Genomic DNA, 19,770 nt, shown 5'->3' with positions numbered 1-19,770 from the left:
GGATTTACATCCCGTGGTAACTAGAATTACACAAGCTCCAGTCTGGATCCAGAACACCTGAGAAGAGATGATGCTTACCCCTCAGAGGACCCCATATGATGCCAACCCTGAATCAGCAAATAGAACTAACAAATATTGCTACAAGTGTGACTGCATCATATAATAATTCCTGTTAATAATGTTCATTGTCTGGTATACATAATTTTTGAAAATTCCTGTCATATGCACATAAACTGACAGTCACCACTCATAAGCTACTACTAAATATTGTAGAAACGTACTTTTCTGTAAAGTTGCTTTGCAATGATTTGTATCGTAAAAAGCGCTATACAAATAAACCTGAATTTGGGCAGGGACTTGTCAGCATTTTCTATATTTGTAATTTATCCTTTTCAACATGTTTCACTCAGTGACAGTGTCTGCTGTGAATGACTTCACTAGTCTGCCCTCTGCTGGAAAATGCATGTGAACAGATCACAAACAGTAAAATGCATGTTAAGAAATACTTTATTTTAAGGATTGTGCCTAAATAATATTGAATACACAATTCATTGGTTAATCAAGTCAAAAAAAAATTGTTTGTGAATAATTTAAAAGCATTAATTTCTAAATGTGTCTCAATCACAAGTGTGGCATTTCAAGTACACAATCATGTCTAGAAATGTTTCAATCTAAGATGCTTGAACATTGATGGTCTTGAATCCGTGAATGACGGTGGGTGGATTTGTCAGCACTAAACTAGCCGAAAGCATCTTGGAACCTGCCATCCTGGGAGTGAAATTTACGGGCCTCTTCATGGTTTCTCGAGGCTGGATCGTAATCCTGAAATATAAGGAACAGGACATTTAGAACAAAAACAGAAAAGCATCACTATTAACGCTGCTCATATTTAGGGTTAGTGATTTTTTTTTTAAGTGTGTATAATGGTGCAAATCTGGATGGTCACAAATGAACTGTAACATCATATGGTTACAGAAGTGCTTCAGAAATGCTGACTAACAAGTGTGTAGTGACTTTAGCATTGAAAATGATGTCTAAGATAATAATGCCAAAACTCTCAGAAACACCACTTTTTAAAACTGAATGTTTCAGACTCACTCATCATGTATGTGAACTAAATTTATCGTGAAAAGCACAGTTTCTTCCATGAGACCACTGTTACTACTGTAAAATCAAAATAATTGTAAATGGGATCTATTTTAAAACAGAGTAAGATTCGTTCTGTTATTTTGTTAATTACTTTTTTAATGACATTGCGGTATAATGTGGCTGAATTGTTCTATAAATCTCTATTCACGATGGCCTTTTCTTTGCAATGGTTACCATTGTAAATTCTGAAAGGGTTTTGCAGATGTAAGCCCAACTTGGGACACTTAAAATAACTGTATTTTCACAATAAAAGTACTGTGTGTAATTTTTTGTATGTTAAAATACTTTCTCTTATACAAGCTAATGATGATGAAACTGTAACACTGTGACTGATTCTAAACATTCTGTTTATTTGAGCATTCCAACCAGCCTGACACATTGTAGCAACCAATGGTGTGCATTTGGGGGCGGGGCTATCTAACCAATGGCAGAAAGGGGGAGTGTTTGGGAAAACCTGTTCGGAAACAGTTGATTTGAGTGAATTAATTTGTTTGATGCTCAGAAAAGAGCTTTAAAACTACGCACGTCATTTGAGCCTTCTCTTCCAAGAGTCCTGAACCGGATACAGTCAGTTCGCCGCTCACTGCAGCATTGAACGGGTTTGTGAAGGTCACCGTGGCAACTTGTGGTGTGTTGATGATGACCGAGAACTCATTCTGAATCTGGAAGAAAACACAAATAGCTTTGTTTGTTTAGTTTTTTTTTACTTGTGAATTAAGTTCTACAGAAAAAAAAAAAACTTATGTGTAATGCATTCTAAAGGTATTTCTAATGTGTACACACACACACACACACACACACATATATATAATAGATCATTAAAAAAATTGTTTTTACATATATTTATATTTAATTTTGTCTTGATATAACATCTTATTGTTTCTTACAGAGGGGCTCAAGGGTAGAGGAGGTCGTGTTTCTTTTAAAGCTTGTCTTAATGTCCATGTTGGGTCACTATATACCTGTACATTGAGGGCAGGGCTGCGGATGTTGAACTCTTCGGATGCCAGCACTCTCTCCTGAGACTCCACATCCTCCATAACCACTGCCAGGTTAACCATAAAATCCTCCGCAGCCTCCTTCAGCATGTAGTCTTTGAAGGAGATCTCATGTTTTATAGTCAGAGCTGGTGGAGTACAAGAAACAGGATTCAGTCTCATGACCTCGCAATTCCTAATGAATCAGGTCACCATGTTTTTGAGGTATTCAAAGTCATGTGGTCCAGATGGATGATTTAACAAGACTTGCAAGTAGAAGAATTTTGTTATGTATACCGGCTGTGTGCAATGTAATTCTACTCTGTCTACTATTATATAAACAGCATATGGTGTGCATTCCATGATAAATATTTCACAGTCCTATGCTAAATCTTGGTCACGTGATGAGAGATGTAATGATGCACACCGAACAGGTTGAAAATTTATAAAAAAAAAAAAAAAAAAAAAAAAAAAATTATAAATTAAATATGTGGGTTAAGATGTTAAACTATTTGTGATACAAATGGGTGTGGGAGTTTATATGAATGTATCTCTGAGTGGAACAAAGTGTTTTTTTTTTTCATCTTGCCTCTGTATAATGCATTTATGAAAGTATTTTATTTTATAAGACACTGCAAAGAAAACCCTGTATCACTGCTGTTCTGTAAGCGCCACCTGCTATCAGAGAGTGAATCTGCGTCTCATTCAGAGCTTCTGCTTTTTCTGTTTAATGCAGATGTTTTATAGTTACATAAAGCTAAAGTCAGACCATTCTGTTGTTTTCAAGATGATAAAATCTAATTTAAATCAAAGACTGCTCATGCTGTATGCAGGCAGCATCTTTGATTGGATCGTGATTAAAAAGTTGTGGTTGCCTTTAAATTTCTAACAGAACACCTTTTTCGCTTATAATTTTCTTAAATCTCATTTTGTTAAATTTTTATCGGGAAATCAGTATCATGAATCATATCGTATCACACAAACAAATTATGTTTTGTTACCTTATACGGCTTTATTTATATAATTAATTTTTATAGGAAAATAAGTTTCTTAAAAACCCAACATTATTTAAATAATTGTGATAAGACTGTGGAACAAATTGTAATATTTCTAACACTTTTTTTTTTTTTTTTTTAAGTACATTTTAAACTCATTTTGCAGGTTGCAAGACTCACTTTCTTTCGGGCCGATCTTCACGTCGTCATGAGCCTCCCAGAAGGTTCCAGTGGGATTGCGGTTGTACTCCTTGTTCTGAGCGTTCACGTGTTTTTTCAGCAGTTTTGGAGCGGCCGCATTGTTAGTGATTATGACATTGAAAGAAATGTTTTCTCCGACTACAGGGGCTTTCAGAAGCTGGAGAGAAACTGCAGTGCCCTTAGAAGCTGCATGGAAATAGATGTTAGATAACTGCTTTCATTTATATGACTCAAACAAACAAGGAACGGTGTTTATGAGGGGTGGAAAACCGAATGCTAGAACTCACCTTCACTTTCCATGCGTCGAATAGAGTAAGATCCGTCAACTGAGATGAATAACAAAATAATATTTAAAAGAAAATATTAAAAGGACATTTACATAAAAATATTCTCAAAATTGATTCAGTTGGTGTTTAGTTAATTAATGTTTGTCAATTTTATGATAAAATGTATCAAGAAACCTTTAAAAAAATATATATGTTTTAAGATAAACAAAGATTGGAGTGTTTTACAAAAAATTGAAAATTGTGTCAGTGTAATCCTTCACCAAAATGTTTTAACTTACATCCACCTTCTCCATCTCGAACAGGTTGTCTTATGCGACCTTAATTGAACAACAAAAAAATATTACAAAGAAAATCATAAAAAAATATTTACAAAAAAATATTCTCTAAACTGATTTTAAAATCGAAAATTTTTCATTGTCTTTAATAAAAAAAAGTATTGGTAAAGCTGATACTAGTCAACTGAATTACACACTTCAGCTTTAGACATTCTAAAGTTAAAATGACTTACCAGCATCTGCACTAGATGGGAGTTTATCTAAATGTGAAAGAATGAGATTTTTGAATTAAACTAACAGTATTTTAACAGAATGCTTCTCTTTCTCTCTCACTCTTTCTCTTACCCTTCTCAGTTTTGTATTCAGACGTGATGTCCTGCATAAGCATGGATCCTGGACGTTTGGTGGCGATCAGGGCTCCAACTCTTTTTTTATCAATGCTGTTTGATAATATCTTCCTGTCTTTGATGATTATTGTACGCACATCGGCATTCACTTCTGCGTAAACGAATGGCACGTCATATTGAGCGTCCACCTTCTGCTGATAAATGGCTTTAACAGCAGCAGGACCACAGCGGAAAATTCCTGTGACAGAATATTAATGTTTAAACATCAACATCAAAAAATAGCATGCTTTGTAGACAGCTCACTAGGTTTTAGAACAAAGCCCACAAGACCAGTACTAACCAACATAAACCCGCCTATATGAAACTGGTCTTTCAGCAAGTTTCTACATGTGTTAGCCTTGTAAACATCTCTGTAATGACAGACCTGCGCTCTTCTCTTGTGGCGTGGCGTCGAGAACCTGCCATCCGTCATAACCTTGACCCAGATCAGGCCTCTTCATCCAGCTCTCCACCCAAACATGGAAGTTCCTGAGAAAAGACCAAACACTTTTCAGTGTTCTGATGGATTAAACCTCAATGAATTATTCCTTTCCACAGCAATCATTCAAGTTTATCTGTATACTGTAGTGTAGAGATGGTGAAGATACTTTTACTGAAGTATGAGGAAAAACATTTAAGGACTACAGGAAAAGATTAAATTTTACAGTTCATACACATAGAAAAGAGTTATTTCAAATTGGAATAATATTTCACTGTTAGTTGATTAAATAAATGCAGCATTGGTGAGTAAAAGAGGCTGCTTTCAAAAACATGAACAATCCTACCATTAACTTAGCAGTAATGTATGTCTTAGGACCATAACTACAGACACTTTCTAGCATAACTCACCAGATGCTATCTTTGCTCATAGACAGCTTTTTTCCCATCTCATTGTAATGTTCCTCGATCACCATGTTCCCGTCTGAGTCGTGAGCGGAGTTGAAGTTGGTGATGACGCGAGTCGGAATGCCAAGGGCTCTCATTACTACACATTTGTCACACAAACAAACACATTTGTTCCCTTTCAGTCGGACACTCTCGACATCACAACGAAATTGGGATATTGCTTCAATAGACCAATCTACTTCGAGAGTGTACCAAATGAGCCAATGCACACTGGCATGCAATAATTGCATCCAGCGATGGATCGTCCTGAGACGTTGGATCGTCCTTATAAGGATGCAGTTTCACCCATGCGTTTCTGGGTGCGTTCGTTACCAGGCAACAGATGTTGGTCACGATCGTTGCCTCACGTGTTTTGGCATCGAGCACGCTGAGGTGGCCTTCGTGGATGAGTCATGTTCCCACTGCGGGAAGATTAACATCTCAAAGCAGTGAACCTGGCTCTGCTACATTCAGGGGGGCGGAGTCCAGCTGCCATGATCTGGGGCTCGATCTGGTGGCCGACAGACGTGGACCACTTCCGGCAGTAGCGCGGGTGGTTTGAGGATTACTGTGGTGGCAAACCCCCACAGGGAACCAACCCTCTGGGGACCATCACTCCTCTTGCATCTCTGATCCAGTGGAGGAACCCACGGAACGTGCTCTTGTTCCCCTCAGAGAGCAAGGTGTTCACTATCTAGATGATTGGCTGACACTAGCACAATCTTAGGATCAGTTGAGCGGGCACAGGGACCTGGTGCTCCGGCACCTCAGCCTGTTGGGCCTTCGGGAAAGGACCAAACTCTCGCCGATGCAGAGGATCTCTTTACTCGCTATGGAGTCAGATTTGGTCAAACAGAAAGTGGACAACACAGAGGAACAGAGGTGCATGGTTGGTGCTAGCCTGCTTAAATACGTTCAAGGGCAAACCAGCGGTCCCACTAAAAAAACATTTCAGAGGCTCCTGGGGCATATGACACCGCCCCAGCACTGGCTTTATGGCTGAGTCCCGAGGTAGGTGTGGAAGTGCGGCACTCAGTGGGTCCAAGTTACACCGGCCTGTCACCAAACCCTCAACCCGTGGTCAGATCTTACATTCCTCTGGGCAGGGGTGACAATAGAACAGATCTCCAGACATGCTGTTGTTTACACGGATTTACGGGCCACGTACCACGGTCATGCAGTCTCAGGGGTTTGGACGGGCCCGCAACTGCATTAGCACATTGTTAGCAGTGCACCTTGCCTTGAACCATCTCAAAGGTCACTTATGAGGCAAGCACATGCTGGTCTGAATGGACAACACAGCGACTGTGGCATGCATCAACCGACAAGGAGTTATGTGCTACCGTCGCAACTTGCCCGCCACCACCATTTAGAGTCAGAAGTTTCTGACGTCACTTTGTGCTGTTCACATTCCGGGTCTGCTCAACCATACAGCCGACGAGCTGTCTCAAGCAATGCTCCTGGGGGAATGGCAACTCCCTCCCCTGACAGTCCAGCTGATTTTGAGACTGTTCGGAGCTGCTTAGGTAGACCTGTTTGCTTCTCCAGAAACCTCTCACTGCCATACTCGGCATGGACGCAGTGGCACACAGCTGGCCCCAGGGCCTACGCAAATATGCGTAGTGGCGCTATATTGAACCACTCGGACCTGGTTTCCCACACTAGTGCTCCTCGCTACAGCCCCTCCTTGGTTGATTCGTCTGAGGAAGGATCCACTGACTCAGTGACGGGGCACCGTTTGGCACCCACATCCAGACATTTGGAAACTCCATGTCTGTTCCCTGGATGGGACGCGGAGGTTCTAGGTGACTTACCTCAGGAGGTAGTGAACACCATCACTTCGCCAAGAGCAGTGTCTACGAGACACACATATGCCTTCAAGTGGAACCTGCTTTTCGAGTGGTGTTCTTCTCGCCGAGAAGACCCCCGAAGATACCCGATTGCAGTCCTGCTTTCCTTTCTGCAGCAAGGTCTGGAGCGAAGGCTGTCTCCCTACACCCTCAGTTCCAGGTTGCCGCTATTGCTGCGTACCATGACCCCATGAATTGGAAGTCTTTAGGGAAGCATGACCTTGTCATCAGGTTCCTTAGAGGGGCCAGGAGGTTAAATCCTTCCCGGTCCCCCTCTATACCCTCTTGGGACCTGACTCTAGTGCTAAAATCACTACAGCAGGGCCCATTTGAGCCTTTGCATTCAGTTGAGCAGAAGTTTCTTTCATTGAAAACTCTGCTCCTGCTTGCACTGGCCTCCATCAAGAGGGTAGGGGACCTGCATGTATTTTCGGTCAACGATTTATGCCTAGAGTTTGAGCCGGCTGACTCCCAGGTAATCCATAGGCCCTGGGCCAGCTACGTGCCGAATGTTCCCCTCACACCCTTCAAAGACCAAGTGGTGAACCTGCAAGCGCTGCCCCTGGAGGAGGAAGATCCAGCCCTGGCTTTGCTCTGTCCCGTCTGAGCATTGAAATGCTACGTAAACCAGACACAAAGCTCCAGGAACTCAGACCAGCTCTTTGTCTGTTACAGAGGCCAGCAGAAGGGGAATGCCGTCTCTAAGCAGAGGATGGCCTGCTGGATTATTGACGCCATAACTCTATCTTATCAGGCACAGGGTGTGCCTTGCCCATTCAGGTTGCGAGCTCACTCAACTAGAAGTTTTGCATCCTCCTGGGCACTGGTTCCTGGCACCTAACTGACAGATATTTGTAGAGCTGCGTGCTGGGTAACCCCTAACACATTCACTAGTTTCTATAGCCTTCGTGTAGAGCCAGTATCCTCCTGTGTTCTCACCTCAAACGGGTAGTGGCACTGATTGTTGGCTTGCTAAAACTGCTCCCGAGTGTCCGTACTGTAGAACCTGTTGAGATCCTCCATACCCTAGGCATCTGGACTGGAATGTCCGGTGCCAGGCCTTCATGAGACCACCGGGTCTCCGGCTCGGCTCCTCAGTGAAAAGCTGTTATGCATTGCATCTGCTGCCTTATTATACTCACGCTTTGATCAGCGGCAGCTGGATGCAATAATTGCATGCCAATGTGCACTAGTTCATTTAGATTACACTCGAAGTAGATTGGTCTATCGAAGCAATATCCCAGTTTCGTCGGTCACCGAAGTGATTTCTCAATCACTAATTAAATTACCAACAACTCATTAAAGCAGCAATTCACAGATTAATTAAATAATATGCTCTTTCAACCAACTGTTTTATTCTTATTTTTATTTCATTTTATTATTATTATTATTTCTAAATTGTGTTTAAATTATCTTGTTATGATTGCACTTTGGTCAACATTCTTGATGTTTTAATTGTGCTATATACATAAATTTGACCTTGATCTTGACCTTTTAAAAGATTTTTGAGTAACACTTTAAAGCTCATATGCTAAAATTCAAAAATGTGGGGTCAGTAAGTCTCTTCTGTTCACTAAATATGCATTCAATTAATCTAAAAATACAGTACAATCAGTAATATTGTGAAATATCATTAGAATGTAAAATACCTGCTTTCTATGTGAATATATTTTAAAATTGTATTTTATTTCTGTGATCAAAGCTAAATTTTCAGCATAATTACACCAGTCTTCAGTGTCACATTATCCTTCAGAAATCATTTTAATGTACAGATTTGCTGCTCAAGAAACATTTCGGATTATCATCAATGTTTGAAACAGTCATATTTTTATGGAAACTGTGATATCTTTTATTTTTCAGGATTATTTGATGAATAGAAAGTTCAAAAGAACAGCATTTATTTGAATCAGAAATCATTTGTAATATTATAAATGTCTTTACTTCAACTTTTGTTCAATTGAATGCATAAAAAAAAAAAAAAATTCACACTGACCCCAAACTTCTGAATGTAATTGTTGATATGTGTCCCACCTGTACACATGACAGCAGCAAACACCCAGCACTGTCCGTATTTCACAGCCCTGAATTGTGTTTCTGCCCACTTCCTGAGAATATCTGCGCTGCCGGACCACTGTGAAGGGTTGACGCCACCACTGTAGTCACCTGACCAGTTTCCCATCAACACCCCTTTATCATCGTTAGAGTTCACCTGTTTAGAAAGACAGAGAGACTATATTAATGCATGAAGAGAGAGAGAGCAGAGGGGAGAGAACGAGAGCAGATCCTCACCATCGCTGAGATCACACGGCCGATGTAAACCGGACTGCTGCGGTTCTGCAGATCTGTTCTCATGTCCGCTTGATATTGAGGACTCAACTGCAGCAATTTCATACAGATGTCCAGTATCCCTTTTTCATTCTGAAAACACATTAATGCATCACAGGAGTTAATGTGAAGTCTTTTTCAGTGCTGTGCTGTCAGTCAGTGATCAAACATCTCACCTGATCGAACGACCAGGGTCTGGAGACCACATTACCAGGGCTGCCTTTAAACAGCAGGCCAATATCACTCCTAACATATTCATTCCTCAGATCCTCCGCCTGCAGGAACACCGAATCAGCTGCAGAAAAACACAATTTGTTTTATAGGTGATCTGCGTGTAATTACATTAAATGAAAGCAGTAAGCGACAAAAAGTTGTGCATTACTGTGATTTTAGAGGTGTTTAAAAGCAATTCGAAAGCAATGCAATTAAAGACACTGACTATTTTTCTTTCACCAAGGATGCATTAAACTAATCAAAAACTGAAGTCAAGAAGTGTATTATTCAAATAAATGCTGTTCTATTGAAAGTTCAATCCATTAGAGAAGACAAAAAAAATGTATCTAGATTTCCACAACAATATGAAGCAGCACAACTGTTTTAAACATAAGAATCATTACTAACAATTAAGTACCAATAATAATTGAGAGTAATTAATGAGCAATTCAGCATATTAGAATGATTTCTAAAGTAGTAAACACTAGGCGTTATTCTCAAATGTAAGTGTTCCATTGTAAATCTGAACATAATATTATGCATTTGCTTAGTTGTGTCCTCTCAAATCATATCTCTTGTTGGGAAGAGGTGTGCGCTTCATTTACTTTCCAAAGTGATCAGACTTTATGTGATTTGGAATAGCAAGCAACCACATACCAGCATGCTAAAAGCCAGAATTATTTTCAGCCTGCTTTCAAGGCATTCAGTTGTGTATGGATTCATAGGCAGCACTCACTTTGGCACCAGGGGTTGCAGAGGAGCGTGATCTGGCCGAGGGAGTGTGTTTTCACATTCAGGCGGGCCTCGACCCTCAGCTGGAGCGTGTAGACGCCGATTGAAGCAGACGCAGGGCTGGACAGTGATACAGACAGCACACGGGGTCCAGTTGGGTTCGGTACACGCCTCTCCAGGAAGGCACTCCATTGAGTCAGAGAGGGCTGTCCGAAAGAGGAGACCGGGACCTCCACAGACAGAGGACCTGCAGAGAGGAGAGAGGAGCGGCTGTCAGAATAGAGTACGAAAAGTAAAATACTATTCATTTTCCTCATAAAGAGATTGATTTTATAGGCAACTTCACTTTTAAATGCATTTAGTTTATACCAGGGCTGTAGTGAACTAACCATAAAAAAATCTTGCTATTTTGAATAAAATAAATGTTAACTTAATTAAAATATTTTTTTTTAATTACAGCTAGTTGCTAAGGCAACATGTATAATTTTCGTTCAGTTTAAGTATTAAATAAACTCAAACCAATAAAGAAAAAAAAAATTATAGACTTATTTTAAAAAAAACTAATAAAAATGATAAACTCAACAAAATTACTAAAATTAAAGGGAAAACAGAAAATACAATTAAAAATTGACAGATGAATGCACTGTAAAAAGTCGCTTTGGATAAAAGTGTCTGCTAAATGCATACATTTAATTTGTATTTTTTTTTAATTTAAAATAACACACAAACTACTTTTACATTATATTTGAATAAACCTAAAATATGTTGTTTTTTGTAGTTTCATCTCTGACATTTTCATAGCCATCATCATTTTTATTCAAAGTACTGCAAAGTACTGGATCTGACTAACTAATACTGATGAATTTCACCATCACAGAGGGAGGGTGATGTGAGATGCAGTTGCATTTTTAATTCACACACACACATGCAAGCACACAAACACACCTAAAGCAATTTGGAAGATCAGTTTTTCCTTCACTGGATCGAATGGTCGTCCTTCATAGTTGATGGTCACTGTGAAGGCCTGTCCTCTCCGCAGAACCAGCGTGCTGGAGCTCAGACCGTCAGTCTTGTGCCGGATCTGGTTTTGTGTCTGTTGCAGGTCAATGGATAGAACCTTGAACTCTGTGTAAAAATGAGCAAGTGTTATTATTTCCCAGAAAAATTTTTGGATAAATAACTAATATGAAGTTGCAAATTACTAAATATAAAAAGTAGAAACTGATTTATATTATCAATGTAATAAATATTAATATAAAATATACTTATTTAATATATTTATAATTATTTTAATAAAAATATTATACTTTTAATAGAATTTAAAACAAACTATTTTCTAAATCATCTGAAAAGCCATTTTATAAGCAAACAACTTAATTGTACAACTAGAAATATTTAAGTATTTAAAATAAAATAAAAATAAATTGTTATAAATCATTTTGTTAATAGTAAAATAATCTGAAATGTAAAAAGATTACATGCAATAGAAAAGATTAATGCAATAAATTCTTTAAATAGCAAAATAACTCAATTACTATGTTTTTTTTTTTTTGTAAAAGGTTTAACAAAATGCCTGCTAGTAAAGCAGTAAATATGATCAAAATAAAGACATGAAGCTTACGGTCCATGATGTGCTGCTGTGTTGTGGTTTGCTGTTTGATTCAGATTCTTGGTTTATTGTGCTTTTATACAGTATCCACCTCCCTTCCCTTCCCACTAAAGCTGCTTGACCACATTCAAATGAAGTTAAAACATGTCAAATGTTACAACCACAACCAACGCCTCAAATCACACGAGTGCTATTCAAATGGACTGTATTTGTTGTCTGAATATGTATATTAAAAAAAAGAATTATATTTCTGTGACAAAACATAAACAATTATTTATATTCATAAAATAAACATAAAAAAGGATTTTGGTAATCACCAATACTGTTAGTTTAAGTGTGTGTATACTGTATATATACTGTACAGTAAATATAATGCTATTTATTTATGAGAATAAAAATGTAACAATGTAATTAAATTATGGAATTATGTAATCCAGATTACATGTATTTCCAATTACAATTTATATACTATATACAGTGTATACGCACACACACACACACACACACACATATATATATATATGTGTGTGTGTGTGTGTGTGTGTGTACAAAAACAAAAACAAGCTTCCGATATAGATGTATATCATAAAAGGCAGGCTTAGTGCAGTTGTAAATATTTCTTATAACCAGATATGTGGAGTGCAATGTTTCAGACACATCTGGCAAACAATCCAACAAATAATCCAACAATTTAAGTCCATTACAAAATTCGATCTTAAAGTTCGAAACTGTGTATGTGCTTAAAGAAAAAGTAAAAGAAATATATATATATATATATATATATATATATATATATATATATATATATATATATATATATATATATATAAAATATATATATATATATATATATAAAGGCATAATTTCCTTTAAGCAAAAATAATGTGACTTATGCAATGCATCTTTCTTTTCAGCTTTTCCAGGGTCAAATATGAGATTCTCTTTACAGGTTTCGTGCAATTCCCGCTCACAGATGACTAATAATATAACTGATAATTTCCTTGTTTTCTAAGTGCGTAATTAACCTGCATTTAATGAAGGCTAAATAATCTATTCAAATGTACTGTATTTATTGTCTGTAATCGGGCATCTGAATATGTATAAAACAAGAATTATATTTTAGCAATATAAACACTCCTGTGTCAAAACATAAACAATTATTTATGTTCATAAAATAAACGGTTTAAATAGTTTAAGGAAACTGTTGCACAAATGACACACACAAGTGTGTATACTGTATATCTGCAGTATATATTATGTTATTTAATGATGAGAATTGTAAAATGTAATATAATCTAATTCCAAATTTTGGAATTACGTAATCCAGATTACATGTATTTCGAATTACAATTTAGCTACTATATAGTATATACGCACGCACGCACGCACACAAACACAAACACACACACACACATATATATATATATATATATATATATATATATAGATATACACACACACATAATTATTTTTTTTTTGTTTTGTTTTTGCATTACAGTTTGACAATTGTGGAATTATTCTAATCTTAATGGTTCTAAAAAAAAATAATAATAATAATACAAAAAAAGGAATAACTTCCTTTAAACAAAAATAATGTGACTTGTGCAATGCAGTTTTTCTTTTCAGCTTTTCCAGGGTAGAATATGAGATTCTCTTTACAGGTTTCGGGCAATTCCCGCTCACAGGTGACTAATAATATAACTGATCATTTCCTTGTTTTCTAAGTGCGTAATTAACCTGCATTTAATGAAGGCTAAATAATCTGGATTTACCAAACACAATGTCATGATGCACACTCACGGAAAGGGCTTGAGATCACACACCCTCACACACACCAGTGAGAGTGAATATTATATAAATCATCAGCGTGCAGAAGGTGCGGTGCTGTCCGACTCAGGCCTGGTCCTAGTTTCAGCTCACTCCTTTACTGAAGAGATTTAATCATGACTCTCTCTTTCAGTAGTGGGGTTGCAAAATACTGTGACAGCATCTGCATGTATAAGGAAAAACATTAGTGGGATTTCACAAGTCATGAGGAAACAAAAACTTGTCTGTCAGAAACTTATGAAAACGTTTTTGAAGTCGTTTGTGCAGTAGATGTCTGCATGAATAAATTATAAACATGCATTTATATTTATAGTGGTCTGAAGATGTTTTTATTAATCAAACGTGTGGTTTGATTTCAAATCCCAATTTTCATCCTGCACACAAACATTTAAGCGATTCAGTCTTATTTACAAAACAAATCGTTCTGGATGATGAATTTTGAAGTACAAGGAAATAATCAAAGTTATTTTTCCAAACACCGTTACTAGTTAGGCCCTTCCCAATAAAAACACACCTTTGGTGCAGGTTTCTGAAATGACTCATTCTTCACAAAGCCCTTAAATAATGAAGATATCTTATGATCAATGATAAGAACTGAAGTGTTAAACACAGTAGTGTACTAAAGCACTCTTACTCTTGACAGAAGCGGCTGCTCCAATAAAATCACACCAAAAGAGTCTGGTGCAAACAAAAAAGTCTTAATATCAAGTGTTTTGGGGAATATGTAGGGTGTCTTTACTGCCTTATGGTTTGAAATAAATAAGGGAACAATACATTTATCAACAAAAATATGCTTCTAGATATTACTGTAAGCATTATGAGAAGTATTTGCTTTCATAAAATCTGGTATATCTGTTTTATTGACTTAAAATTCAATGGACTAGACTTTTTTATTTAAAAAAAAAAAAAGCTAATATACATTTTAGATCATAATGTAACTGGTAGCCACTAAATGTTACTTAACAGGAAGATGCACTGTTACTTAATTTTGTTTACAAGTATTTCTAAAGCGAAAGTACTTTAAATTAAGTACAATTTTCACTCAGTACTTCCCTGCAGTTTCAATATTTTCTATGTACACCATTTTTACATAGACATGACTAAATTTCACAGTGAAGTGAAGCAGGCTAATGTGCGCATGATATGTGGATCTATGCAGAATACAAATATTTCAAACATTATTAATGACTCACCCAAACACTCTGGTTCTGTATTTAATCAATTAATACATACATTCCTACATCAAATCCACACTAACACAACACATTCCTATTGAATATAATGGCAGAAAATTATTTTTGTATTTCAACATACTGTTGATCATATTGGCCCATGCATTTTGATTAATAAAACTTTTTTTGCAATTAGCAAAAGTATAAAATATTTGAAGTTTCTATCCAATTTAGCAATGCTGCTGTGAGAATAAACTATTGACCCACATAATTAAATGTAATAAAGCATTAATCAACAGTATAGATTATGACAATCATTTTGTTTTAAGATTGTGATTTTAGTTAACTTTATAATGTAATATGTCTAAATAAGTGCTGTTTAACAAAACAGTAGTGAGATCTGCATCCATTAACATACACTACAGACATCGGTGCACACAAAAACACCAGCGACTGACTGCAGGACCTCCCCAAAATCATGCCCAGGTCATATTTCACCCCAACACAGCTAAAGAACAAGAAAAAAAAAGGGAATTGAAATTGCACATAGAAAATTAAGTTTCGACAGATTTCATGATTTACGATTCTCAAATGCAAAAAAGCATACGTTTTAAAAATGTTACGCATTTATACTTCATCACTTAGAGAAACTAACCAGCATGGTCCTAAAATTAAACATTTTCCTTATACTAAATGTAATGCTCCAAGCAAAATAATTGCTTTAGGATGAAATGTGGCCTGAAATAGTTTTTAAGAGAATTGAAATGAGTTTGTAAGTTTAACAAAGTTATCATGACGTGTAAATCTCATTTAAAGTGGAGCGAACACAATCTAGACAATGTGCAGAGAAGTCATTCAGTGCATCCTGTGACACGTGAGCAGCACGGTTTAGAGAACGGTCAATGTTATATATAGCTGTGAAACGTTCGATTCCTAGATTCTATGGTTTAATGCAAGAGCTCCGACTCGTCAGTATCTCATTTGGTTTTTGGTTTGTTATAGATGAGAAAGTCTGAGATGTCATGCCACGTGTTGCTGTCGTGGTAGAGGTAGTTCATGGAGGACTGGAGCGAGGGCTGAAGCGTGTGAGGATGATACTCAAACAACCAGAGCACGATTCCCCACACCAGCGCGCCGAACAGCGGGAACGGGTCTTTCCTGGGCTGCGGGACCAAGCCTTTCTCCACGGCCAGACGAGACAAAGCAAAGAGAATCCTGGACAGCAGGTACATGTTGATCTGGGGGAACAAGCCAAAATTAATCAAATCAAATAAGACATTTGTGACCCTGCAGCACAAAAGCAGTCTGAAGTCGCTGGGGTATATTTGTAGTAACAGCCAAAAATTCATTGCATGGGTCAAAATTATAGATTTTTCTTTTCAAATCATTAGTGTATTAAGTAAAGATCATGTTCCATGAAGATATTTTGTAAACATCCTACCGTAAATATATCAAAACTTAATTTTTGATAAGTAATATGCATGCATGGCTAAGAATTCATTTGAACAAATTTAAAAATGATTTTCTCAATATTTAGATTTTTTTGCACGCTCATATTCCAGATTTTCATATACCGGTAGATGTATTTCAGCTAAATATTGTCCGATCCTAATAAACCATACATCAATGGAAAGCATATTCAGCTTTCAGATGATGTATAAATCTCAATTTCGACTGGTTTGTGGCCCAGGGTCACATATTACAGTTCCGATGATCAATGATCATTTATCAATTATCAGGATAATTCTAATATGCCGATCTGCTGCTCTCAAAAGCATAGGGAATTTATTAGGGATGCTAGGGACTACTAATATGTAGTTACTACTTAAGCGACCGTAGCAATCATTTTTAAATAATTAATAATTAGAGTATATAAATATGTAACCATTGCTATAGTCCTTTTGGCCACATCTGAAACGAGTCATACTCGAGAAGTTAAAGTACACACTAGAGAACTGTGCTCTTTCAAGGATGTGCTCGAATGCATTGACAGGGTAAGAACATAATGTGTTTAAAACACAAGAAATATTAGAGAGGAAGACAATGAGAAGGCGAGACGTGTGAAGTTATAAGAGACGAATCCAAGCAAAGGTGCTTCAACTAAATACTGAATCTATCTATCTATCTTTTATCCCCACTAATGTCAACATCAAACCCTTGATTATTATTAATGTTGACAACAGTTGCGCTGCTTCAAAATTCTCTGAATAACAACATTACCATTCAGGTGTTTAGGAAAAGTATGATTCAAGGATGCAATAAATAGTTTAAAGTGAAAGTAAATACATTTATAATGCTTAAAAAAAGAATTCTACTTCAATAAAAGCTGTTCTTTTTAACTTTCCGTTCATCTGTGAATCCTGAAAAATAAAATGCTTCACAGTTTCCACAAAAACATTCAGCAGCACAACTGTTTTCAACATCGATAATAATCAGAAATGTTTCTTGAGCATTAAATCATCATATTAGAATGATTTCTGAAGATCATGTGACACTGAAGACTGGAGGAATGATGCAGAAAATACAGCTGTTCATCACAGAAATTATAATAATTTTGAAGAAATAAATCCAGCATTGGTGAGCAAAATAAATAAATAAATCATATATACAGTTGACGGTGCCCTCAAACATTATTAGAACACTTATAAATGCACTGTACGAATGTCTGTAGACAAATTATATAAAAGCAAGTGCAATTTATTTCAAAGAAATAATGTTTTCCAATAAAACATTTCACTAAGATAAAAGATTTAATGATGAATCTGATAATGCATTGAGTTCCACTAACCTGGCTGTTGATGTTGTTATTTTCTCCGAACACCAGCCAGCCTCCGACACAGGCAGCGAGGAACGAGTGCGTCTGCAGTGGTCTTCCCTGTAAACGCTGCTGGAGCGCCTGCAGACCTTTATACGTGAACACAAAGCAGGCCAGATTCCTGGAGTGAGTGTACGTGGCCTGAGCGATCGCCCTCAACTTCTCTCTCAGACTGAAGATCATGTGCAGAGACAAAGCAAAGGTTAGATTTCATTTATTATTGTCCAGACTAAAATGCATGTTTGAGCCACTGTAAATGAATATGAAAGTTGCAACGGAATATCTTAAAATATGCAAGTGCACTGATTTTTTTTTTTCCGTTTTTTTCTAATGCACGTTTACAAAAAAATAAAAAAATAAATAAATAAATAAATGCATTAATTTCACTACAGCTTCATGCTGGATTAATATATCTGTTGCAAGTCATGGTATATCTGAATATTATAGAACTATTTCGACATTAAAGCGGGATGGAGTTATCTGAGAGGTCAAAGTTCACTTCACCTGCCACTTCTGAATAGAAACGTCATCACTAGGGCGTGAGGGGCACGGATTTTAGCCCCATACCTGAAAAAAATACAAAATAAAGAAAAAATTTACTCTCTTTATATGAGCAGTAAATAATTACTTAACTTTTCATTTATTTGAATATCTAGCTAGCAATATACAGACCTATTACTTGAAGTTGATTGATTATAACACTCATAACACTCTATATATCTATATAATTTCAAAACGCACAATTCATTATAATTAAAATTGCTGCATGTTCAGACGTAAACAATATTAGAATTACAACAGTGTCCTTGCATTAGTTACCAAACACGCATAAAAGGCCGTTTAAAGGTCATTCAGACTCACACAGCTCCATTCCTGAAGCCTTTGACGACTGCCAGAGCAGATTTATATTTGTGTTGTTGCAGGAGATTGTTGAGTGTGTATAATAAAGTTTTGAAGAGATCTGAAGATGCCATGACTCTCCTTCTGGACGGACGCCTCTCAGTGTAACACACGCGGAAACATTCCGGCTCAAAACACTTCCGCTTACGAAGAACGCTTGTATAAAACATCACAACTGAATTTTTTATTTATTTTATTATTTTTTTTTATTTTTTATCTGTGCCTAGGTAAGATTACTGAAGTCTTAATAAATAAAATCTGAGAAGGGGTTTATGAGGTTTTTTTTTTTTTTTTTTTTCATTGAAGTAGGTCAGAGAGGGTCATTACTGAGGTTTAGCACGAGAGGGCGCTGCTGCAAGCTTTATATTTATTTCCTCACACACAATTTTAACTTCATATTTCATCCCTTTTAACTTTAGGTCTGAAACTATAATGCTATAATAAACAGAAAAGATGAATTCATTGTTTACCTGGGTCTCCAGTCTATGATTACCTCACCTCAGCTCATACCCTGGCAACAAATCTGTGTGTATATTATTTTTATTATTATTATTATTATTATTTTAAGTGTACTGCCTTAATATAATAATAATAAATAAATAAAAAACACTGTAATAAAGGCCTTAACCTATCGTTCGTTCTTTTGTCACGTAACGTGACAGCATTGGATAGAGAAATTAATTTACAAACTTCCTTACAAACGGATGCATAGTCATTATTATAATCATAATCATTAGCATCATTATAATTATTTATTCTTACAGTTTCTGGTCTCAAATTGTAGCTTTTTACTTCTTACAGTTTATAAATGTGTGAATTTCTGTCAGGATGGTTATTTCCATACACTGAAGATTGTAACAAAGGTAATAAAGAGTTGGCTATTATCATTATTAAGTCTCTTTTCGGCTCAGACTGCATTGACTGAAACCAGAGACAGGTGCATCTCAATGTTCATATACTGTTCATCCTAAATAGTGTGTGAGATGAGAATAAGTGTGTCCCAAAGCATAGTATGTTGAAAAGAGTATACCAAAAGTCCCCGGATGGTCTAGTATTTCAGGTCGATTTTTGAAGTGTGGATCCATGAACGCTCTAATGGCTAAAATTGACCACAATCCATAAGTCCAGAACTACAAAAATAAAATGCGTTATAAAAACTACAAACATGACGG

The 19,770-nt window shown here is 36.7% G+C and overlaps 2 protein-coding genes across 2 annotated transcripts; both read right to left on the bottom strand.

Moving 5' to 3' along the window:
* Window positions 1-616: 616 nt before the first annotated feature.
* On the bottom strand, window positions 617-11,977 carry LOC128015267 (protein-glutamine gamma-glutamyltransferase 5-like). Its single transcript, XM_052598971.1, has 13 exons — window positions 11,897-11,977; window positions 11,221-11,400; window positions 10,280-10,522; window positions 9,507-9,625; window positions 9,295-9,423; window positions 9,037-9,214; window positions 5,120-5,255; window positions 4,656-4,759; window positions 4,201-4,469; window positions 3,302-3,500; window positions 2,112-2,275; window positions 1,675-1,811; window positions 617-822 (listed from the first exon to the last, which is right to left on the bottom strand). Exons 1-13 carry the CDS (start codon window positions 11,901-11,903, stop codon window positions 672-674), a joined length of 2,016 nt encoding a protein of 671 aa, XP_052454931.1. The 5' UTR covers window positions 11,904-11,977; the 3' UTR covers window positions 617-671.
* A 2,932-nt stretch (window positions 11,978-14,909) lies between these two features.
* Window positions 14,910-18,718, bottom strand: pxmp4 (peroxisomal membrane protein 4). The gene is made up of 4 exons (XM_052598969.1): window positions 18,560-18,718; window positions 18,203-18,265; window positions 17,672-17,870; window positions 14,910-16,121 (listed from the first exon to the last, which is right to left on the bottom strand). Exons 1-4 carry the CDS (start codon window positions 18,670-18,672, stop codon window positions 15,861-15,863), a joined length of 636 nt encoding a protein of 211 aa, XP_052454929.1. The 5' UTR covers window positions 18,673-18,718; the 3' UTR covers window positions 14,910-15,860.
* Window positions 18,719-19,770: the final 1,052 nt, after the last annotated feature.

This window comes from Carassius gibelio, chromosome A6 (assembly GCF_023724105.1).
Source record: "Carassius gibelio isolate Cgi1373 ecotype wild population from Czech Republic chromosome A6, carGib1.2-hapl.c, whole genome shotgun sequence".
Classification (NCBI taxonomy): Eukaryota; Metazoa; Chordata; class Actinopteri; order Cypriniformes; family Cyprinidae; genus Carassius; species Carassius gibelio.
This window is presented reverse-complemented; position numbering and strand designations above follow the sequence as displayed.

Bases quoted from the DNA above. Each gene is read 5' to 3' on its own strand.
- LOC128015267 (XM_052598971.1), bottom strand. The intron at 10,523-11,220 runs GTGTGTTTGTGT...TCCTCTCTGCAG, and splicing joins GATCTTCCAAATTGCTTTAG to GTCCTCTGTCTGTGGAGGTC. The intron at 823-1,674 runs GTGCGTAGTTTT...CTTATATTTCAG, and splicing joins GAAGAGAAGGCTCAAATGAC to GATTACGATCCAGCCTCGAG.
- pxmp4 (XM_052598969.1), bottom strand. From the start codon at position 18,672: ATGGCATCTTCAGATCTCTTCAAAACTTTATTATACACACTCAACAAT. The intron at 18,266-18,559 runs GTGAGTCTGAAT...TATTTTTTTCAG, and splicing joins GGCTTCAGGAATGGAGCTGT to GTATGGGGCTAAAATCCGTG. The intron at 16,122-17,671 runs GTTAGTGGAACT...TTGTTCCCCCAG, and splicing joins ATAACAACATCAACAGCCAG to ATCAACATGTACCTGCTGTC.